General features: G+C 44.7%; 1 protein-coding gene across 5 annotated transcripts in view; it reads left to right on the top strand.

The window, feature by feature from the left end:
* Positions 1–18,791, top strand: part of LOC142290977 (NACHT, LRR and PYD domains-containing protein 12-like) — a 1,131,354-nt gene that overhangs the window by 585,624 nt on the left and 526,939 nt on the right. For all 5 annotated transcript variants that reach the window (XM_075335136.1, XM_075335138.1, XM_075335137.1 and 2 more), the window contains one exon: positions 8,653–8,823. In XM_075335136.1, coding sequence (XP_075191251.1) covers positions 8,653–8,823 — 171 coding nt within the window. The remainder of the gene's footprint in view (positions 1–8,652; positions 8,824–18,791) is intronic.

The following is an 18,791-nucleotide window of genomic DNA, read 5'->3' as shown; positions in this document are numbered from 1 at the left end:
CAATATTTGAATTTTGGAAAGGAAATTTGGCTGAAAAAGATTGCGGGCACCATGTTGCATTTGGAGGACCCCTAAGGTACGTAAACAGCAAAAAACCACCACAAGTGACCACATATTGGAAACTAGGCCTCTCAAGGAATTTATCTAGATGTTTGGTGAGTACCCTGAACCCCCAGGTGTTTCACAGAAGTTTATAACGTTGAGCCATGAAAATAAAAAAATAAAATTTAACCACAAAATTGTTACTTCAACCAGGTAGCTTTTTTTTTCACAAGGGTAACAGGAAAAAAATCACCATGAAATGTATTCTGCAATTTCTCCTGAGTTTGGTGATATCTTATATGTGGTGGAAATCAACTGTTTGGGCACACGGCAGGTCTTGGAAGGGAAGGAGTGCAATTTGACTGAACATTTGGCTGGAATAATTAGTGGACGCTATGTCGCATTTGGAAAGCCCCTAAAGTGCCTAAACAGTGCCCCCCACAAGTGACCCCATTCTGGAATCAAGAAACCTCAAGGCTTTTATCTAGGTGTATATTGAACATTTTGAATCCACGAATACTTCACAGAATTTGATAAGCTTAGGTTGCCATATTGAAAATTTTCATTTTTTTCACAAAAATGTTTCTTTAGCATCACATTTCTCACTTTTTCAAGAGGCAACAACAAAACGTATACCCCACAGGTTGTTATCCAATTTCTTGTGATCGCAGGGATACCCCATATGTGGCCAAAAACCTCTGTTTGGATATATGGCAGGGCTTGGAATGGAAGGAGCACCATTTGAATTTTGGAAAAGTTGAAATAAATTGCGCGCACCATGTCACATTAGTAGGGCCTGTTGGGTACCTATACATTAGAAACCCCCCACAAGTGACTCCATTTTGGAAACTGGACCCCTCAAGGATTTTATTCAGGAGTATACTAAGCATTTTGAATCCACAGGTACTTCACAAAAATGATGCTGTAGCAACAAATTTCTCTCTTTTAGGCTATGTGGCCATGATCCAGCGACACGGCGTCTAGTACACAGTGTCAGCCTTCCTGCAGAGATGTGAGTGTTGTCCATGGGAGAACGCAGCTGCCCATGCCCACGATTTGGGTTCAGGCTGCTGTGGAGCTCTATGCTACCTGCAGAGCACACTCATCTCCGCAGCATAAATTGACATGCTGAGGCTCGGGAAGCTGCGCCACAGGTCGGTTTATGCTGCGGAGAAAAGAAGCACAGTGGGCACGGGATTTCTAAAAATCCTTCAACTGTGCTTCTACTGCACAACACAGCGTTATGGACGCAGGGAAAACAATCTGCGCCCAAAACGCTGCAAACCCTGATTTTGGGCACATAGCCTAAAATGCTACAATGGATAGATGTCAAACATATAAAACGTCCCACCCCCCTGCATATTCTAAGCTGGCGCCCTTTAGTGCCTTTCATGTGGCACTAAAGGGTGCCTAGCCTTGTATTTAGCCCAAAAAGAAAAAAAAAATAATTAAAATAAATGACGTGGGGTCCCCCTATTTTTGATAGCCAGCTAGGGTAAAGCAGACAGCTGTAGCCTGCAAACCACAGCTGACAGCTTCATCTTGTCTGGTGATCAATTTGGAGGGCTCCCCAAGCTGTTTTTTTTTTTTTAATTATTTATAAATAAATAATTAAAAAAAAAAACAAACATAGGGTCCCCCCAAATTAGATCACCAGCCAAGGTGAAGCTGACAGCTGGGGTCTGGTATTCTCAGGGTGGGAAGAGCCATGGTTATTGGACTCTTCCCAGCCTAAAAATAGCAGGCCGCAGCCACCCCAGAAGTGGCGCATCCATTAGATGCGCCAATTCTGGCGCTTCGCCCCAGCTCATCCCGCGCCCTCGTGCGTTGGCTAACGGGGTAATAAATGGGGTTGATACCAGATGTGTAATGTCACCTGGCATCAAGCCCAGCAATTAGTTATGTCACGGCGTCTATCAGATACCCGACATAACTAATTGACAGTAATAAAAAAAAAAAATTGACAACAAAAAAAAATTTATTTGAAAAAACACTCCCCAAAACATTCCCTGATTGACCAATTTATTGAAAAGAAAAAAAAAATCCACTGTAATCCATTTGGACGTCCCACGTCGACTCTGGACCTTCTAGAATATGGGGGACACGTTCAGGGAACGTATCCCCCATTTTCTAGGTGTGAGGACCCTCCATTTGAGGAGAGTGGGTGCAATGAATCTGCACCCACCCTTCCCGGGTCACAGCTACAGACTGTGCAAGCAGCAGCAGCAGCCAGCGTCCTGAACACAGGAAGCTGACAGCCGCGCTCTGCACATGTGACCGGCGTCTGCTGAGAAGGAGCCGGAGGAGGGGGCCGCGGGGGATCAGCGCTCCGACAGGTATGTATGACACCGGGGAACACCGGGGGGGATAGGGGGGGACCCGGCAGGGCCTAGGGAGCAGGTTTCTGTCGCATGTGTGATGGCACATGCGACAGAAACCATAGGAACAGTGTGAATGTGGCCGGCGCGCTGCTGTGATCGGCGGTGCGCGCGGCCATCTTGGATTTTCGGGAGGGGGTTGGGGGTCGGGGGGGCACTTTGGGGATACCGAGGGGACCGGAGGGAACCGGGAAAGAGATTTATCTCCCATCTGACATGTTTGTTTATGCGAGATGGGAGATAAATGATTTTTTACCGGCGCGGTCATTTTCTGTTACCTGATCATCGGTGTACGGTGTATACCGGTCATCAGGTGAGCGGGGACCGGAAAAACCGGCCAGAATCATGATCTCCAGGGTCTCAGCTACCCCCGGCAGCTGAGACCCCGGAAATTTTCTGACTCTGGGGGGCGCTAGACCCTTTTTTCCGACCGCCGTTAAAAAGCGGTGGATCGGAAAAAGTACCCTAATATGCCGCCGTTAAAAGGCGTATCGGCGGTCGTAAAGGGGTTAAACATGAGGTGATATCAATATATGTTGAGTTTTTTTAATTGTATATTTTTGAACTGAGAAAAAAACAAACATTGGGTCCTGTTAAACGACCCTTTTTTGAGGACCATTTTAGCCCCCCACCCTGGTATCACCTTCAGGAGGGCTCCCAATATAAAGAATCTAATAGGCCCAACCAACTTAAATCAACCTCCTCCAAAAGAGAAAAAACCACAGCACCCTTAGGGTCCTACAGATGCGGCACCAAAAATTGCCTTTGTTGCAATATCATTTGCCACAAAAGGGCCACCTTCTGTTCTACCAAAGGAACAGAGGGATTCACCATCAAAAGTCACTTGACTTGTCAATCAAACTTTGTGATCTACCTCATTGATTGTAGCTGCGGTAAGCAATATATAGGTAGAACTTGCCAAGCTCTACACAATCGCCTCAATTCCCACAGGCACAACATTAAAACTGGCTATATGTTACATGGTCTTTCCAGGCATTGCACACTGGTCCATTGGAAAAATCTGTGTTTCAAAATCACCCCCATAGAACAAATACCACCGGGTTGTCCAAATAGAATGGACAGTCTTAGCAAAAAGGAAACTTTTTGGATACATAAATTGGATACATTAAAGCCAATGGGTCTAAGGCTATGTGTCCACGGTAGAATGTACCTGCGGATTTTTCTGCCTGAAAATCCGCGACTTTCGCGGCAAATCTGCACCCGCGGATTTGCCGCGGATTTACCGCGGATTTGCCGCGGATTTTGATGCAGATTTTTTTTTTTTTTCCCCATTCAAAACCAAAAATCCGCACCAAATCTGCACCAAACAATTGACATGCTGCAGATTTTTCCGGATCAAAATCCGCGGCAAATCCGCAGCGGAAAAATCCGCAGCATGGACACAGCATTTCCAAAATGCCATTGAAATGGCTTGGAAGTGCCGGTGCTGCAGATTTTTGGGAAATCCGCGGCAAATCCGCGGCAAAATCCGCGGTAAATCCGCAGCGTGGGCACATAGCCTAAACCTAGTAACCGATCTTTTTTATTAGTCTCCTGGTTCTTTTTTAGGTTTTTATTTGTCCCAGTATTTCCAGCCCTAGAGGGTTCACCTTCTTCCATGGGTTTTATATATATATATATATATATATATGTATAATATATATATATATATATATATATATATATATATATTATATATACATACATATATACAGTATATATATATATTTATATTTTTTAACACAAGTGGTGTTAATATAATTTTTATCCATATATGTCTTGATTTTATATTTCATATTCCATGTTTTATATTGTCATCTTTATATTTTATAATTCAATATTTTATATGATCACAATACACTTTCAATAATAATATCATCATGTTGCTATACCATATGCGAAAATTACGCTTCCATATGCCTTTTTATCCTCTCCTCTAAAATTTTAAAATATTTTTCTTGTAACTAATTAAACTTCATTTTTAATACACCTTTCCTATTGAACTCATTTCATTTCTCCTATCCCTTATTTTTTCGGGTCCAGACTATATTGTTTTTCCAGGGATTTTGATATCCTCCTAAGTAGCTGCCCTTGTATTATAATTACATTTTTAACCTTGCCCCTCCATCATCATCAAACTTGTAACAACTCCGACCCTTCCTCCCTCCCCCGCTCTTTTTGTTTCCAAAATCCTGTATATATATTTTGTATATGCAGCCCTCGATTTTTTCTCCCACCTTTGTTCAGTCTAATAGGGTCAATTCCCTCCTTGTTTTTTCACCTACCAATTTGTTTTTTACCTCTGTCCATGTAGATGTATACCTTCCTTGCTGTTTGACTCGTAGCACTCTCCAGCGCAGGCGCCTTAAGCTTTTTCCCACGTCACTTGCACTGCCATAACCTTTTCACCCGTCTGCGCAAGCGCACGGTATCAAACCAGAGTAAAGGGGGCTTTACACACTACGACATCGCTATTGCGATCTCGTTGGGGTCACGGAATTCGTGATGCACATCCGGCCACATTAGCGATGCCGCTGCGTGTGACACCTATGAGCGATTTTGCATTGTTGCAAAAACGTGCAAAATCGCTCATCGGTGACATGGGGGTCCATTCTCGATTATCGTTACTGCAGCAGTAATGAAGTTGTTCCTCGTTCCTGCGGCAGCACACATCGCTCCGTGTGACGCCGCAGGAACGAGGAAGCTCCCCTACCTGTCTCCCGACCACAATGAGGAAGGAAGGAGGTGGGCGGGATGTTACGTCCCGCTCATCTCCGCCCCTCCACTGCTATTGGGCGGCGGTTCAGTGACGCTGCTGTGACGTCGCTGTGACGCCGCACAGACCGCCCCCCTTAGAAAGGAGGCGGTTTGCCGGTCACAGCGACGTCGCTAGGCAGGTAGGTATGTGTGACTGCTCTGGGCGATGTTGTGCGCCACGGGCAGCGATTTGCCCGTGTCGCACAACAGATGGGGGCGGGTACCCACACTAGCGATATCGGTACCGATATCGCAGTGTGTAAAGTGGCCTTAACCTTTAGCGCAGACACCTACCTCTTATTTCTCGTAGCAGGAATACTTGCTTCTTTACAAGCGCCGTTCTCTCTATACAACCGTCTAGAGGGAACCGATAACCTTTAGGATACTATGACAGTGATTTTATCACCCCCCTCTGTTTCTGTTATTAAAAATATTGTTTTTCTCCTCAACATATTCTCATCATTCCCCTTTTTGGTCACACTTATTATATATGTATTTCTTTCCCTCCATATCTACATGTCGACAGACGTGTACGTACGGGGCCCCTGCAGTTATTTAAATTTTTACATAATAAATATATTGTTTTCTCCACCAACCCAATGCATCAACACCTTCTCATCCCATTCATTTTTCCCATGTAGTAAAAATGTTTTCCCTTATATAAATATTAAATATACAAAAAAACAAAAATAAACATAAACATATACATTTATAGGAAACAGTGAATTCAATTAATTCTTCTGCTATGATTTTTATTTGTTTTTTACCCTTTCACAAATTGCAACCCGATTCAAGCATTTATCAAAACATTAAAGCATCAAATCCCTTATTCTTTTATACCCTTTAGCTCTTCAATCTGCGGTTCCCCGACATAAATCAATACAGTCCTTTGTGTTTTTCTTTCACTTCTCTTTGTTCCCGTCTCTCCACAAATCTTTTTCCTGCTTCCTTTTTTTCCTCCCCCTTTTTTCTTTCTCCTCTTTTTCCTCTTTTTTTCTTGTTTGTTTTTTTTTTTCTCTTTTTCTCTGTTAACCCATGCAACTTTATTGATTACCTCACGTGACCTTGCGTCACGAGGAGGATGACATAGAAATTCTAGACGTGGCATTGTTTAACCTATATATAGGATCCTGCGGCCCCTTGTTTGCTGTTTTTTTCCCCTGTATTTGTCCTGAGAAGGGGACGGAAATGTCCCTGAAACGCGTAGACCTGTGAAAATAAAAAGGGATTCCTTCAAACTCTCGGTGAATCTGTGGTTTTGGCGCGGTATTCAAACCCGTTTTTCCTCCTACTCTGCAAACCAGCTCAACACTACAGGACTGCTTCCGACCACATTACTGTCATACTTTTCAAGGGGTTGTGACTTGCACAACCTGATAAGGTGAGTGTCTCTCCCGCATTTACGCCACCCTTTTATACCTTGGAAGACCCTATTTGCGCTTGTTGTTTCCACAGTTTTGGCTCACTCTCCTTTGTGACGCCATCTGTGGTATGCGGCCAGGGATGAAACCGCCGCTGCTGGGTTGGTTACCCCTAGGGCTGGTGGTAATGGCAGCTGTGGTGGTCGACCCTCCGCAGGTAGGGCCGGGCCCTGGGGAGTATGTATAGTGGAGACTTTCGCTGAAGAAGGGAGACCACACCGTGGGTTGTAAGTTAACATTTTTCTTTTACTCAGTATGGACCCTTGGATGGCTGGTTCAGGTCTCTGTAGTTCCAGTACCAGTTTAGTGACTCGGTTCCTCTGTCACCGGCACCCTCAGTGTTGGTTGGGTCCCTGTAGCTTGAAGCCTGTTTGGGTCCCTACTGTTTTTCGGCAGTCTTCTGATCCGTACAGCGGGCAGTGTGTACCCTGTAGGGTCGGTTCATGGTCCCAAACCCTGATCCGCTTCTTACTGCTGATGCCCCCGGATCTTTGGGTCAGTGAGGTCCGTGAAGGTCCCCTCACTGTGTAGGTATTTGCCAGGCAACGTGAACTGGCACCTGATCTAGGGCCTTGTGCCCCGTCGGTACTTTGGTTCCAAAGGGACTTGTCTCTCAAGGCACGTCCCTTCAGCCTCCTTACTCACTACTCACTGTCTCTTTCGGTCTCTGTGTGTCTTAAGTCTCCTCCCATCGCGCTGCCAAGCGGTCTGGACTGGCTCTGCCCTCCGGGTGGCCATCCACTGGTTCCCTACTAGTTCGTCAACCCTGGCGTGCAGTGTAAACTTGGATTTTTGTGTGTGCAGATATTACTGGCACTGGTGTTCCAGGTCCCTGGGGGTAGGCCCTGCATCCTGGTGAGGATACAGTACCTAGTATTGCCCTGAGTTGTTCAGGGGCGCTATAGGAGTGCAGGGTGATAATTAACTGAGTCGGAGACAGTAGGTATGGGTTCCAGTTCTTTTATTCACTGTTCCAATGTCGTGCCCAGGGTACTGGTTTCTGCTGTGAAGGGCTCCGGTCAATCCCGGGTCTCTGAGAGGTCAGATCCGGTATGGTGCTCTGTGTTTTGATCTCCGTGGCATGAAGCATTTGGGGACCCCCTTTTATAGTTTAAGTGTCCCAACTCCACTGCAGGTGAAGGGGATCCTCGACTTGGGATGAGCCGCAGAACTCAGTCCCGGATCATGTGTATCACTGTGCCTCGAGCTATTTGGGTGGTGGACGGGAGACTTCAAATCTATCCGTCCTGCAGATTCTGGAAGCCAACTTGAAGTATAACTTGCCCTAGGGCTCTGCACCCTGCAGTAGCGCCAGTACCTAGGGAGCAAGCAAGATCTCCCCTCAACTACCGCTGAACAACCCCCTTCTCCCACGGAGCTCCGGAGAACACATCCGATCAGCTCAGCTCCCTGACTCGAACTCCTGTTGCTATGGTGATCTGTGCTCCTAACTCTTCCCCGGATGGCTACCTCTCCCGTTCCACGTCTCTGCATCTAATGGACCAAGGGTTTCCTATCTGACGGCCTCCAGTATCCACCTGGAACCACCATGGGTAGGAGCCCCAAAATCCACCAGACCGGTCCCAGGTCAGGATAAAGGTGCAGCCTAACTGTGTTGTTTGTGGTGTATGTTGGTGTAACCGGGTACTGACCCTATGTTGAACCGGGACAAGAACCACACCCTAAGTCGGGTGCAGTTCCCTGTGGCGAATGGAGCCTCAGGGGTGCCACACATGAGTCCTATGATAGATAATATAAAGTAGCATTTTTAGCAGCTGAAGCAGCTGATGACTGATGTTATACAGTAAGTACTTCCCCTAGCATAATTATAATGGTAGATTATGATGCAATAATCACTGATTTATGATATGGCATAAAGTGAGAACAATCTGTATATGTGGAGCATGGATTTGTCAGCTTTCGGCGGCTTCTAGTGATGACATTTATGGATCTTAGTGCCATCCGGGGACATTCTCCCATTCAGTCATAATCTATGGATTTTATTCTGGCGCTCTGTGGAATTGTCACCCACATCTCATCTGCTTTTCTTACAGATTGGATTACAATTATCTACCAGAAATGTTCCGCATCCAGTTGGCCTCTGTAATAAGGAATAACCGGTCTATGAAGTCACTCCACGTGTCATATAAAAATCTGTCTCGTCCTCACTTCAGAGACCTGATGAAGGTGCTGTCCAGTCCAGACTGCGGTATAGAGGAATTACGGTGAGTATAAGAGACGGGTACAGGATTGAGACATGTGGGGGACAAGTTATACATGAATTTTATACTATTTTATGCTCAGGGCCATTGTTATGTCCATTATATAAACTGCTGACCGCACCTTGTTATGTGACGTCACCACTAATGAGTGAATATCTTGTCTCTATGTCATAAAATGGAGGCTATGAGAAATGTCATTTACAACAATTACTCATACTATTCCCTTATTGTATGTGGAGTCTTAGGGGCACTTTGCACACTGCGACATCGCAGGCCGATGCTGCGATGCCGAGTGCGATAGTCCCCGCCCCCCTCGCAGCAGCGATATGTGGTGATAGCTGGCGTAGCGAAAATTATCGCTACGCCAGCTTCACACACACACTCACCTGCCGTGCGACGACGTCCCTGTGGCCGGCGACCCGCCTCCTTGTTAAGGGGGTGGGTCGTGCGGCGTCACTGCGACGTCACACGGCAGGCGGCCAATCGGAGCGGAGGGGCGGAGATGAGCAGGATGTAAACATCCTGCCCACCTCCTTCCTTCCGCATATCCTACGGAAGCCGCGGTGACGCCGGTAGGAGAATTTCCTCGCTCCTGCGGCTTCACACACAGCGATGTGTGCTGCCGCAGGAACGAGGAACAACATCGGACTGTCGCGTCAGCGTAATTATGGATTACGCCGACGCTGCACCGATGATACGATTACGACGCTTTTGCGCTCGTTAATCGTATCATCTAGGCTTTACACACTGCGATGTCGCATGCGATGCCGGATGTGCGTCACTTTCAATTTGACCCCACCGACATCGCACCTGCGATGTCGCAGTGTGCAAAGTGCCCCTTAGGGGCACTTTGCACGCTGCGACATCGGTAACAATGTGTTACCTATGCTGCAGCGATAGTCCCCGCCCCGTTGCAGGTGCGATATCTAGTGATAACTGCCGCAGCGAACATTGTCGCTACGGCAGCTTCACATGCACTCACCCGTCCTGCGACGTCGCTCTGGCCGGCGATCCGCCTCCTTCCTAAGGGGGCGGGTCGTGCAGCGTCATAGCGACGTCACACAGTAGGCGGCCAATAGAAGCGGAGGGGCGGAGATGAGCGGGACGTAAACATCCCGCCCACCTCCTTCCTTCCGCAGAGCCGACGTGAGCCGCAGGACGCAGGTAGGAGATGTTCCTCGCTCCTGCGGCTTCATACACAGCGATGTGTGCTGCCGCAGGAACGAGGAACAGCATCGTAACATCGGTCATTTCCAAATTATGGAAATGACCGACGCTACACCGATGATACGATTACAACGATTTTGCGCTCGTTAATCATATCAAAAAGGCTTTACACACTACGATATCGCCTGCGACGCCGGATGTGCGTCACTTTCAATTTGACCCCACCGACATCGCACCTGCAATGTCGTAGTGTGCAAAGTACCCCTTAGGCTAGGCACGCACTTTGCGTTCACCTACTTGCAGTTCAAGAAGCACCTTTTTCCCCTAATTGATTTGACCAAAGTTGCCTTTTTTTTCAGAAATTTAGCGCTGAAAACGCAAGCGTTTCAGCGCTTTTTACCTGCGTTTCCACTTGCGTTTTGATAGATGCGTTTTGAACATCAAGGCACTGCTAAATAAAGTTTAAATAGTCAAACTCAATGAAAAAAATTGGAAAAAAAGAAACAAATCTATATTTATAGGAAAAATCATGAAAATAGATTAATTTAATGAATTTATAGCGGTAATATGATATTTAATGGAAAAATAGCAATAATTTATTAAAATTCTTAGTTTTAATTGTCGGACTATGTGTGTGTGTAAAGGGACATATGAAATCATTATTTTGATGTCCAAAAAGCATGCGTTTTTGAAGTCCAAAACGCATGTTTTCTGCACTGGAAAAGCAGGTAAAACGCAGGAATTTGCAGGAATCTTGGTTTTTGCCATTTCTCATTGACTTCAATGTTAGCAAAACGCACCCAAAATGGCAAAAACAACTGACATATTGCTTCTTTGAACGCATGGTTTTTGCCACAAAATATTCAAATTAAACGCAGCGTTTAGAAACGCAACGTGCGGTCTGAAATTCAGGTTTTACCATTGATTTTGCTGGAAAATGGAAACGCAAGCCATTTCGCATCAAAAAGGTGCTTCTCAAAACGCTGCAGAAAGTGTGTGCCTAGCCTTATTAGAGTTTGGGGAGATGCTGCATAAATGCTATAATGAAACAGGACGTTTTAATCTTCTATGCTTCCTATGTCGGTGGCTACTGGCATCCTGCAATGTGGAGGTCAACGTCACAGTATCGGGAATATACACTGTGTGCAGAATTATTAGGAAAGTTGTATTTTAGAGGATTTTTTTATTATTGATCAACAACTATGTTCTCAATCAACCCAAAAGACTCATAAATATCAAAGCTTAATATTTTTGGAAGTTGGAGTGGTTTTTTTTAGATATGGCTATCTTAGGAGGATATCTGTTTGTGCAGGTAACTATTACTGTGCAGAATGATTAGGCAACTTGTGAAAAATCAAATACAGTCATGGCCAAAAGTTTTGAGAATGCTACAAATATTAATTTTTACAAAGTCTACTTGTTAAGTTTTTCTAATGACAATTTGCATATACTCCAGAATGTCATAAAGAGTGATCAGCTTAACAGCAATTAATTACTTGCAAAGTCAATATTGGCAAAGAAATTGAACTTTAACCCCCAAAACACATTTCAACAGCATCGCATTCCTGCCTTAAAAGGAGCAGCTAACATTGTTTTAGTGATTGTTCCATTAACACAGGTGTGGGTGTTGATGAGGACAGGGCTGGTGATCAATCAGTCATGATTAAGTAAGAATGACACCACTGGACACTTTAAAAGGAGGCTGGTGCTTGGTATCATTGTTTCTCTTCAGTTAACCATGGTTATCTCTAAAGAAACACGTGCAGCCATCATTGCTCTGCACAAAAATGGCCTAACAGGGAAGAGTATCGCAGCTACAAAGATTGCACCTCAGTCAACAATCTATCGCAACATCAAGAACTTCAAGGAGAGAGCTTCCATTGTTGCCAAAAAGGCTCCAGGGCGCCCAAGAAGGACCAGCAGACGCCAGGACCGTATCTTAAAACTGTTTCAGCTGTGGGATCGGACTACCAGCAGTGCCGAGCTAGCTCAGCAATGACAGCAGGCTGGTGTGAGTGCTTCTGCACGCACTGTGAGGCGGAGACTCTTTGAGCAAGGCCTGGTTTCAAGGAGGGCAGCAAAGAAGCCACTTCTCTCCAGAAAAAACATCAGGGACCGACTGATATTCTGCAAAAGGTACAGGGAGTGGACTGCTGAGGACTGGGGTAAAGTCATTTTCTCAGATGACTTCTCCCAACTGTCCAAGAGCAATTTGGCGTCCAACAATGCCCTTTCCAGCATGAAGGAGCACCTTGCCATAAAGCAAAGGTGATCACTAAATGGCTCATGGAACAAAACATAGAGATTTTGGGTCCATGGCCTGGAAACTCCCCAGATCTTAATCCCATTGAGAACCTGTGGGCAATCATCAAGAGACGGGTGGACAAACAAAAACCAACAAATTCTGGCAAAATGCAAGCATTGCTTATGAAAGAATAGACAGCTATCAGTCAGGATTTGCTCCAGAAGTTGATTGAGAGCATGCCAGGGAGAATTGCAGAGGTCCTGAAGAAGAAGGGTCAACACTGCAAATATTGACTTGCTGCATTAAATCATTCTAACTGTCAATATAACCTTTTGGTACTCATAATATGATTGCAATTATATTTCTGTATGTGATGTAAACATCAGACAAACACAATTAAAAACCAGAGGGCAACAGATCATGTGAAAAAATAATTTTGGTGTTATTCTCAAAACTTTTGGTCATGACTGTATATTCCCAACTCACTTGTTTATTTTCACAAGGTAAACCAATATAACTGCACAAAATTTAGAAATAAACATTTCTGACATACAAAAACAAAAGCCCAAAAAATTAGTGACTAATATAGACACCTTTCTTTATGATGACACTCAACAGCCTACCATCCATAGATTCTGTCAGCTGCTTGATTTGTTTACGATCAACATAACATGCAGCAGCCACCACAGCCTCCCAGACACTGTTCCGAGAGGTGAACTATTTCCCTCCCTGTAGATCTCACATTTTATGACGAACCACAGGTTCTGATGGGGTTCGGATCAGGTGAACATGGGGGCCATGTCATTATTTTTTCATCTTTTAAACCTTTACTGGCCAGCCACACTGTGGAGTAGTTGGCTGAATGTGATGGAGCATTGCCTTGCGTGAAAATCATGTTTTTCTTGAACGATAATGACTTCTTCCTGTACCACTGCTTGAAGAAGTTGTCTTCCAGAAACTGGCAGTAGGTCTAGGAGTTGAGCTTCACTCCATCCTCAACCAGAAAAGGTCCCACAATTTCATCTTTGATGATACCAGCCCATACCAGTACCCCACCTCCACCTTGTTGGCGTCTGAGTCTCAGTGGAGCTCTCTGCCCTTTACTGATCCAGCCTCTGGCCCATCCATCAAGAGTCACTCATTTCATCAGACCATAAAACCTTTGAAAAATCAGTCTATAGATATTTATTGGACCAGTATTGACGTTTTATTTTATGTTTCTTGTTCAAAGGTGGTTGTTTTTCAGCCTTCCTTACCTTGGCCATGTCACTGAGTATGGCACACGTTGTGCTTTTTTATACTCCAGTATTATTGCAGCTCTAAAATATGGCCAAACTAGTGGCAAATGGCATCTTGGCAGCTTCACGCTTGATTTTCCTCAATTTATGGGCATTTATTGCCCAACATGCTTCTTGCGACCCTGTTGGCTATTTGCCATGAAACGCTTGGATTGTTCGGTGATCACGCTTCAAATGTTTGGCAATTTCGAGACTGCGGCATCCCTCTGCAAGACATCTCACAATTTTGGACTTTTCAGAGCCGTCAAATCTCTCTTCTGACCCATTTTGCCAAAGCAAAGGAAGTTGCCTAATAATTAGGCACACCTTGTATAGGGTGTTGATGTCATTACACCACACCCCTCCTCATTACAGAGATGCATAGCTCCTGATTTACTTAATTGGTAGTTGACTCTCAAGCCTATACAGCTTGGAGTAGGACATGTATAAAAAGTATCATGTGATCAAAATACTCATTTGCCTAATAATTCTGCACACAGTGTATTATTAAACCAGAGAAGGACTGGGAATCATAGTCTACACATAAAAATGCGTCAAAAATAGAATCTTGCATTAAAAAGTTTTTTTTATTATTTCCAAAAAGATTGATTCAGCAAGATTATAAATACATCATGTTAAATAACATATAAATCACATACAGGTTTAAACAAGAGGGAGTCCTGACAAAAAACACTAAGGTCCAAAATTCATATGGGAAGATTACAATATCCTATGACACTCAGAAAGAGAAGGCCTCACATAGGTTACCATCATTCAGGACATATAGTCCGCATATCATAAGCATAATTACCATGTGGGCGTTCAGAGTGTCAATAGGAGTCAAGGTGCATGCTGCAATGGAAGCAGGGGAATTGCAATAATAATAGCGATAACAAGGTATAAAGTGAAAATCAAGCTATCCCCTAACACAAGATGCAGTAATGCAACATATCACATATTTTACCCATATTGAAGTGGATGCCAGCGTGGAGAACGTGCCCCGACGCGCACGTTTCGTTAGCTTCCTCGGGGGGCCGTGGTGTAATGTGTGTATCACAGGGCAGCTGGTTTAAATGTAGGAAAGGGGAAGACGTGGCGGCGCTTGATTGGACACACGGGAGGTGTGTCCTCCCGACAGAGGCAAGCGTCATCGGGCTTTCCCGGAAGTGACGAGGGTGTTTACTGTGTCGTCACACGGACACCCCCGTCACACCGTACGGAAGCCGGCAGACGCCAGCATGTAGGGAGAAGAACACCGCGCATGCGTCGCATCGCCACGCGCCCCCCAATGCAAGGTAAGACACTGGAACTGACAGCAGCATATTATAAAGATAAATAGGCTGTACATAACCAGAGAAAGTTCCCAGTGAATCAAGTGGACATATACAGCAATCAAGCCACTCCATTATAACCCGGTAATAACCAGGTACAGCAAATCTCATCATACGTGTTACATGTTATATACAATACAATAATTTCCTCTACCTGGGTAAAATTGTGGTCTGGTTTGATCCAAGGATATCCACTGATTATACATATAATTAGGTCATCATGGAGACAACGGGTCTGATGGATCAAAGAAAAGAGGCAAAAGACAGTTGTTCATTTAGCCCGCCAGGGGACATAGTCCCTAGCGTGACTATCCACCTACACTCCAGGCGCGCCAAGGCTTGTTTGAAATTACCGCCTCTTGCGCCCAGGTGGAGTTTGTCGATACCCCGAACTTTAAGAGAGGATGGGTCACAATCATGATATACCCTAAAGTGTCGGGGAATGGTCTTAAGGGAATCCAGATTGACCACATCCCTTGCAGCTATAATATCACGCACGTGCTCACGCGTGCGTATGCGGAGCTGCCTAGATGTTAGGCCTACATAGGCTAAATTGCATCCGCATCTTGCTAGATAGATGACATAATCCGTGCTGCAAGAGATGTATTGCCTAATCCTGTATTCCCTCAGACCATCAGCCGACACGAACACAAAGGCCCTTTCTATGTTAGTGCAAGATAGACAGGAACCACAGGGAAAGCAGCCGCACCGTGGCTTCCCTGTGTTGAAGGGAAGAGTATCATGATGGACATAATGGCTGTGAACTAATATATCCCTGAGGTTCCTGCTTCTTCTGGCAGTCATAAGCGGTCGATCCGGGAGGACCTTTCCCAAGGTTGGCTCAGTACGTAAAACCGACCAATGCTTATCGAGAATACGCCTAATCTCCCCCCACTGATTGTTGTACGTAGAAATAAATCTAATCACTGAGGATGAAGACTTAGATTTGAAAGAAGGTGTGAGTAATTGGCTCCTTGAGGTAGATCTAGCTCGAGAATAGCCCTGTTTGATGTTACGTGAGCTATATCCCCTGTTCTTGAACCGCTGGGAAAGATCTTTAGCTTGGACATCGAAAGTGCAGTCGGAGGAACATATCTTTTTAAGTCTTAAGAATTGGCCCGTAGGTATGGCCCTGATGGTTGAGGGCAAATGGGAAGATGTTGCGTGTAAGAGACTATTCACTGAGGTTTCCTTCCTGAAAACATCAGTTTGGATAGCTCCATCCGACTGCACAAAAATACTGATGTCCAAGAAATCCATAATCTTGCTATCGCTCCTGAAGGTCATCCTGACATTCCGATTATTGGAATTTAATTTGTTAAAAAAAGAAAAAAGTTCAGGATCGGTCCCCCCCCAGATGATAAATACGTCATCAATATAACGCAACCAGTACTGCACATGGGAAGCGGCCCAGGCGCCGTCACCAAAAATCTCCCTCTCCCAATAACCGAGAAAGAGATTTGCGTATGACGGCGCGCAGGCCGCGCCCATTGCAGTACCGCGTTTCTGAAGGAAGAACCGATCCTTGAACAAAAAGAAATTACGTGTCAGGATGAACTCCAGGAGCTCAAGCACAAGATCTTGTAAATGGACATCCCAGCGGCTCGATCGCAGGTAGAATCTAGCTGCCTCAAGGCCATCCTTATGTTGGATACAAGAATAGAGGGCCTCCACATCCGCTGCTACCAAGATAGAACCAGAATCAAGAAATATCCCGTCAATCCTCCTCAGGACGTCGGAAGTGTCCCTGACATAAGAGGGCAGCGTTTCAACTAAAGGATGCAAATAATACTCAATAAACTTACAAATAGGATCACACAGCCCTCCCATGCCAGAGACAATGGGACGCCCCGGGGGACAACGGGGGTTCTTATGTATCTTTGGTAGCAGGTAGAATGTAGGTGTTACAGGATACTTTATATGGAGGCCCTCAAACACTTTTTTCGTAATGATTCCTTGAGTCAAGGCTATCTCAAGGATGCCAACTAACTCTAATGAAAATTTTGCCAGTGGATTCTCAGTGAGGGGAGTGTAAGCGTCCCGATCTCTCAGCTGTCTGAACGCTTCACGTTCATACATCTGGGTCGGCCAAACCACCACGTTCCCGCCTTTGTCCGCAGGTTTAATCACTATTTTCTCCATGGTCTTAAGTTGTTTCAGGGCTTCCCGATGTTTCAGGGAAAGGTTATGATGCTGCCCAGACCTATGGAGTTTCTTAAGATCATCCATTACTAGTTTGTTAAAAATCTCCACCTGCGGACATAAAGTCATAGGGGGGAACGTGGTAGATTTTGGCAAGATGGTAGATGGAAATTTAACTATGGGGGCAGGCGTGGATTCCTCCTCCAGAGACCTCAATAGTTCCAAAACTTCACGATCTTGTGATGTAAGATGCCGAGATTCAGGATCACCCTTAGAATGCAGCTTATGGAGAATCAATTTTCTTGAAAATAGGTGTAAATCTTTAATTACTGTGAAAGAATCAAAGTTAGAGTCGGGAGAGAAAGTAAGCCCCATGCTCAAAACTTCAGTCTGCTCTTTACTCAACACAATATTGGATAAATTGATTACCGTAAGTTCATTCCTACTCTTCTTATCCGAAGGTTGTGGAGGCGTCGACTTCCGTTTCTGGCTAGAGGCTCTCTCTCCCCGACTCTCTTTTCTTATAGGTAAATTGAATCTTTCCGAAAATTTATTAGTACGATTCCCCACAAACTGCACATCTTCTGTGGATGACACTGATGAGGCAGAATTAGATCGGGAACGTGTATTGTGTCTCTTAAATCCACGACTCTGTCTCCAACGGTAAACATACCCATTCTTGTAGTCTGATGCGTCCTTCTGGTATTTTTTGGTTTTCACACCAATAATATCTTTTTCCCATCTTGAGAACTGGCCCTCCAGATCCGCATTAAGACTAGCCATCCTCTCACCAGACAATAGGGCACCCAATTTTTCCTGTAACCCATTAATTTCAGAATCCAGCTTCGCCAATGTACCAGAGTTATGTTCCACCAATAGGGTCATGTATGTTTTAGAACAACTATTGGAGGCTTCCTCCCATCTAGCCCTAAAGGACTCATCTTCAACCTCAAATGAGGGACAAAGTTGGATTCGTAAGCCACGGGGAATAAGACCCCTTTCTATATATCGTTCCATGAACGTCTTATTCCACCAGACCCTCGTCTTCTGGTTGAGAAGCGACTTAAGTTGGCCAATCAATTGCTCTGTTGCCACGGCTTCAGGTTTAAAAGAAATGTCAGGCCCCTCCTGAAAAACCTGATCAATTTTATTGAGCCACGCCTGTTCACGTGCTCGCAGATCCATCTGTCCTTTAGAAACGGCTGTGAAATTACACAGAAAACAGACATAAATATAACAAGCAAGGACAAAATATGGAGTCATTACTTAATCCAAACGACTAAACCCAAATTGCAACAATATTAAACCAGAGAAGGACTGGGAATCATAGTCTACACATAAAAATGCGTCAAAAATAGAATCTTGCATTAAAAAGTTTTTTTTATTATTTCCAAGAAGATTGATTCAGCAAGATTATAAATACATCATGTTAAATAACATATAAATCACATACAGGTTTAAACAAGAGGGAGTCCTGACAAAAAACACTAAGGTCCAAAATTCATATGGGAAGATTACAATATCCTATGACACTCAGAAAGAGAAGGCCTCACATAGGTTACCATCATTCAGGACATATAGTCCGCATATCATAAGCATAATTACCATGTGGGCGTTCAGAGTGTCAATAGGAGTCAAGGTGCATGCTGCAATGGAAGCAGGGGAATTGCAATAATAATAGCGATAACAAGGTATAAAGTGAAAATCAAGCTATCCCCTAACACAAGATGCAGTAATGCAACATATCACATATTTTACCCATATTGAAGTGGATGCCAGCGTGGAGAACGTTCCCCGACGCGCACGTTT

Source organism: Anomaloglossus baeobatrachus, chromosome 2 (genome assembly GCF_048569485.1).
Source record: "Anomaloglossus baeobatrachus isolate aAnoBae1 chromosome 2, aAnoBae1.hap1, whole genome shotgun sequence".
NCBI classification, from domain to species: Eukaryota; Metazoa; Chordata; class Amphibia; order Anura; family Aromobatidae; genus Anomaloglossus; species Anomaloglossus baeobatrachus.
This window is presented reverse-complemented; position numbering and strand designations above follow the sequence as displayed.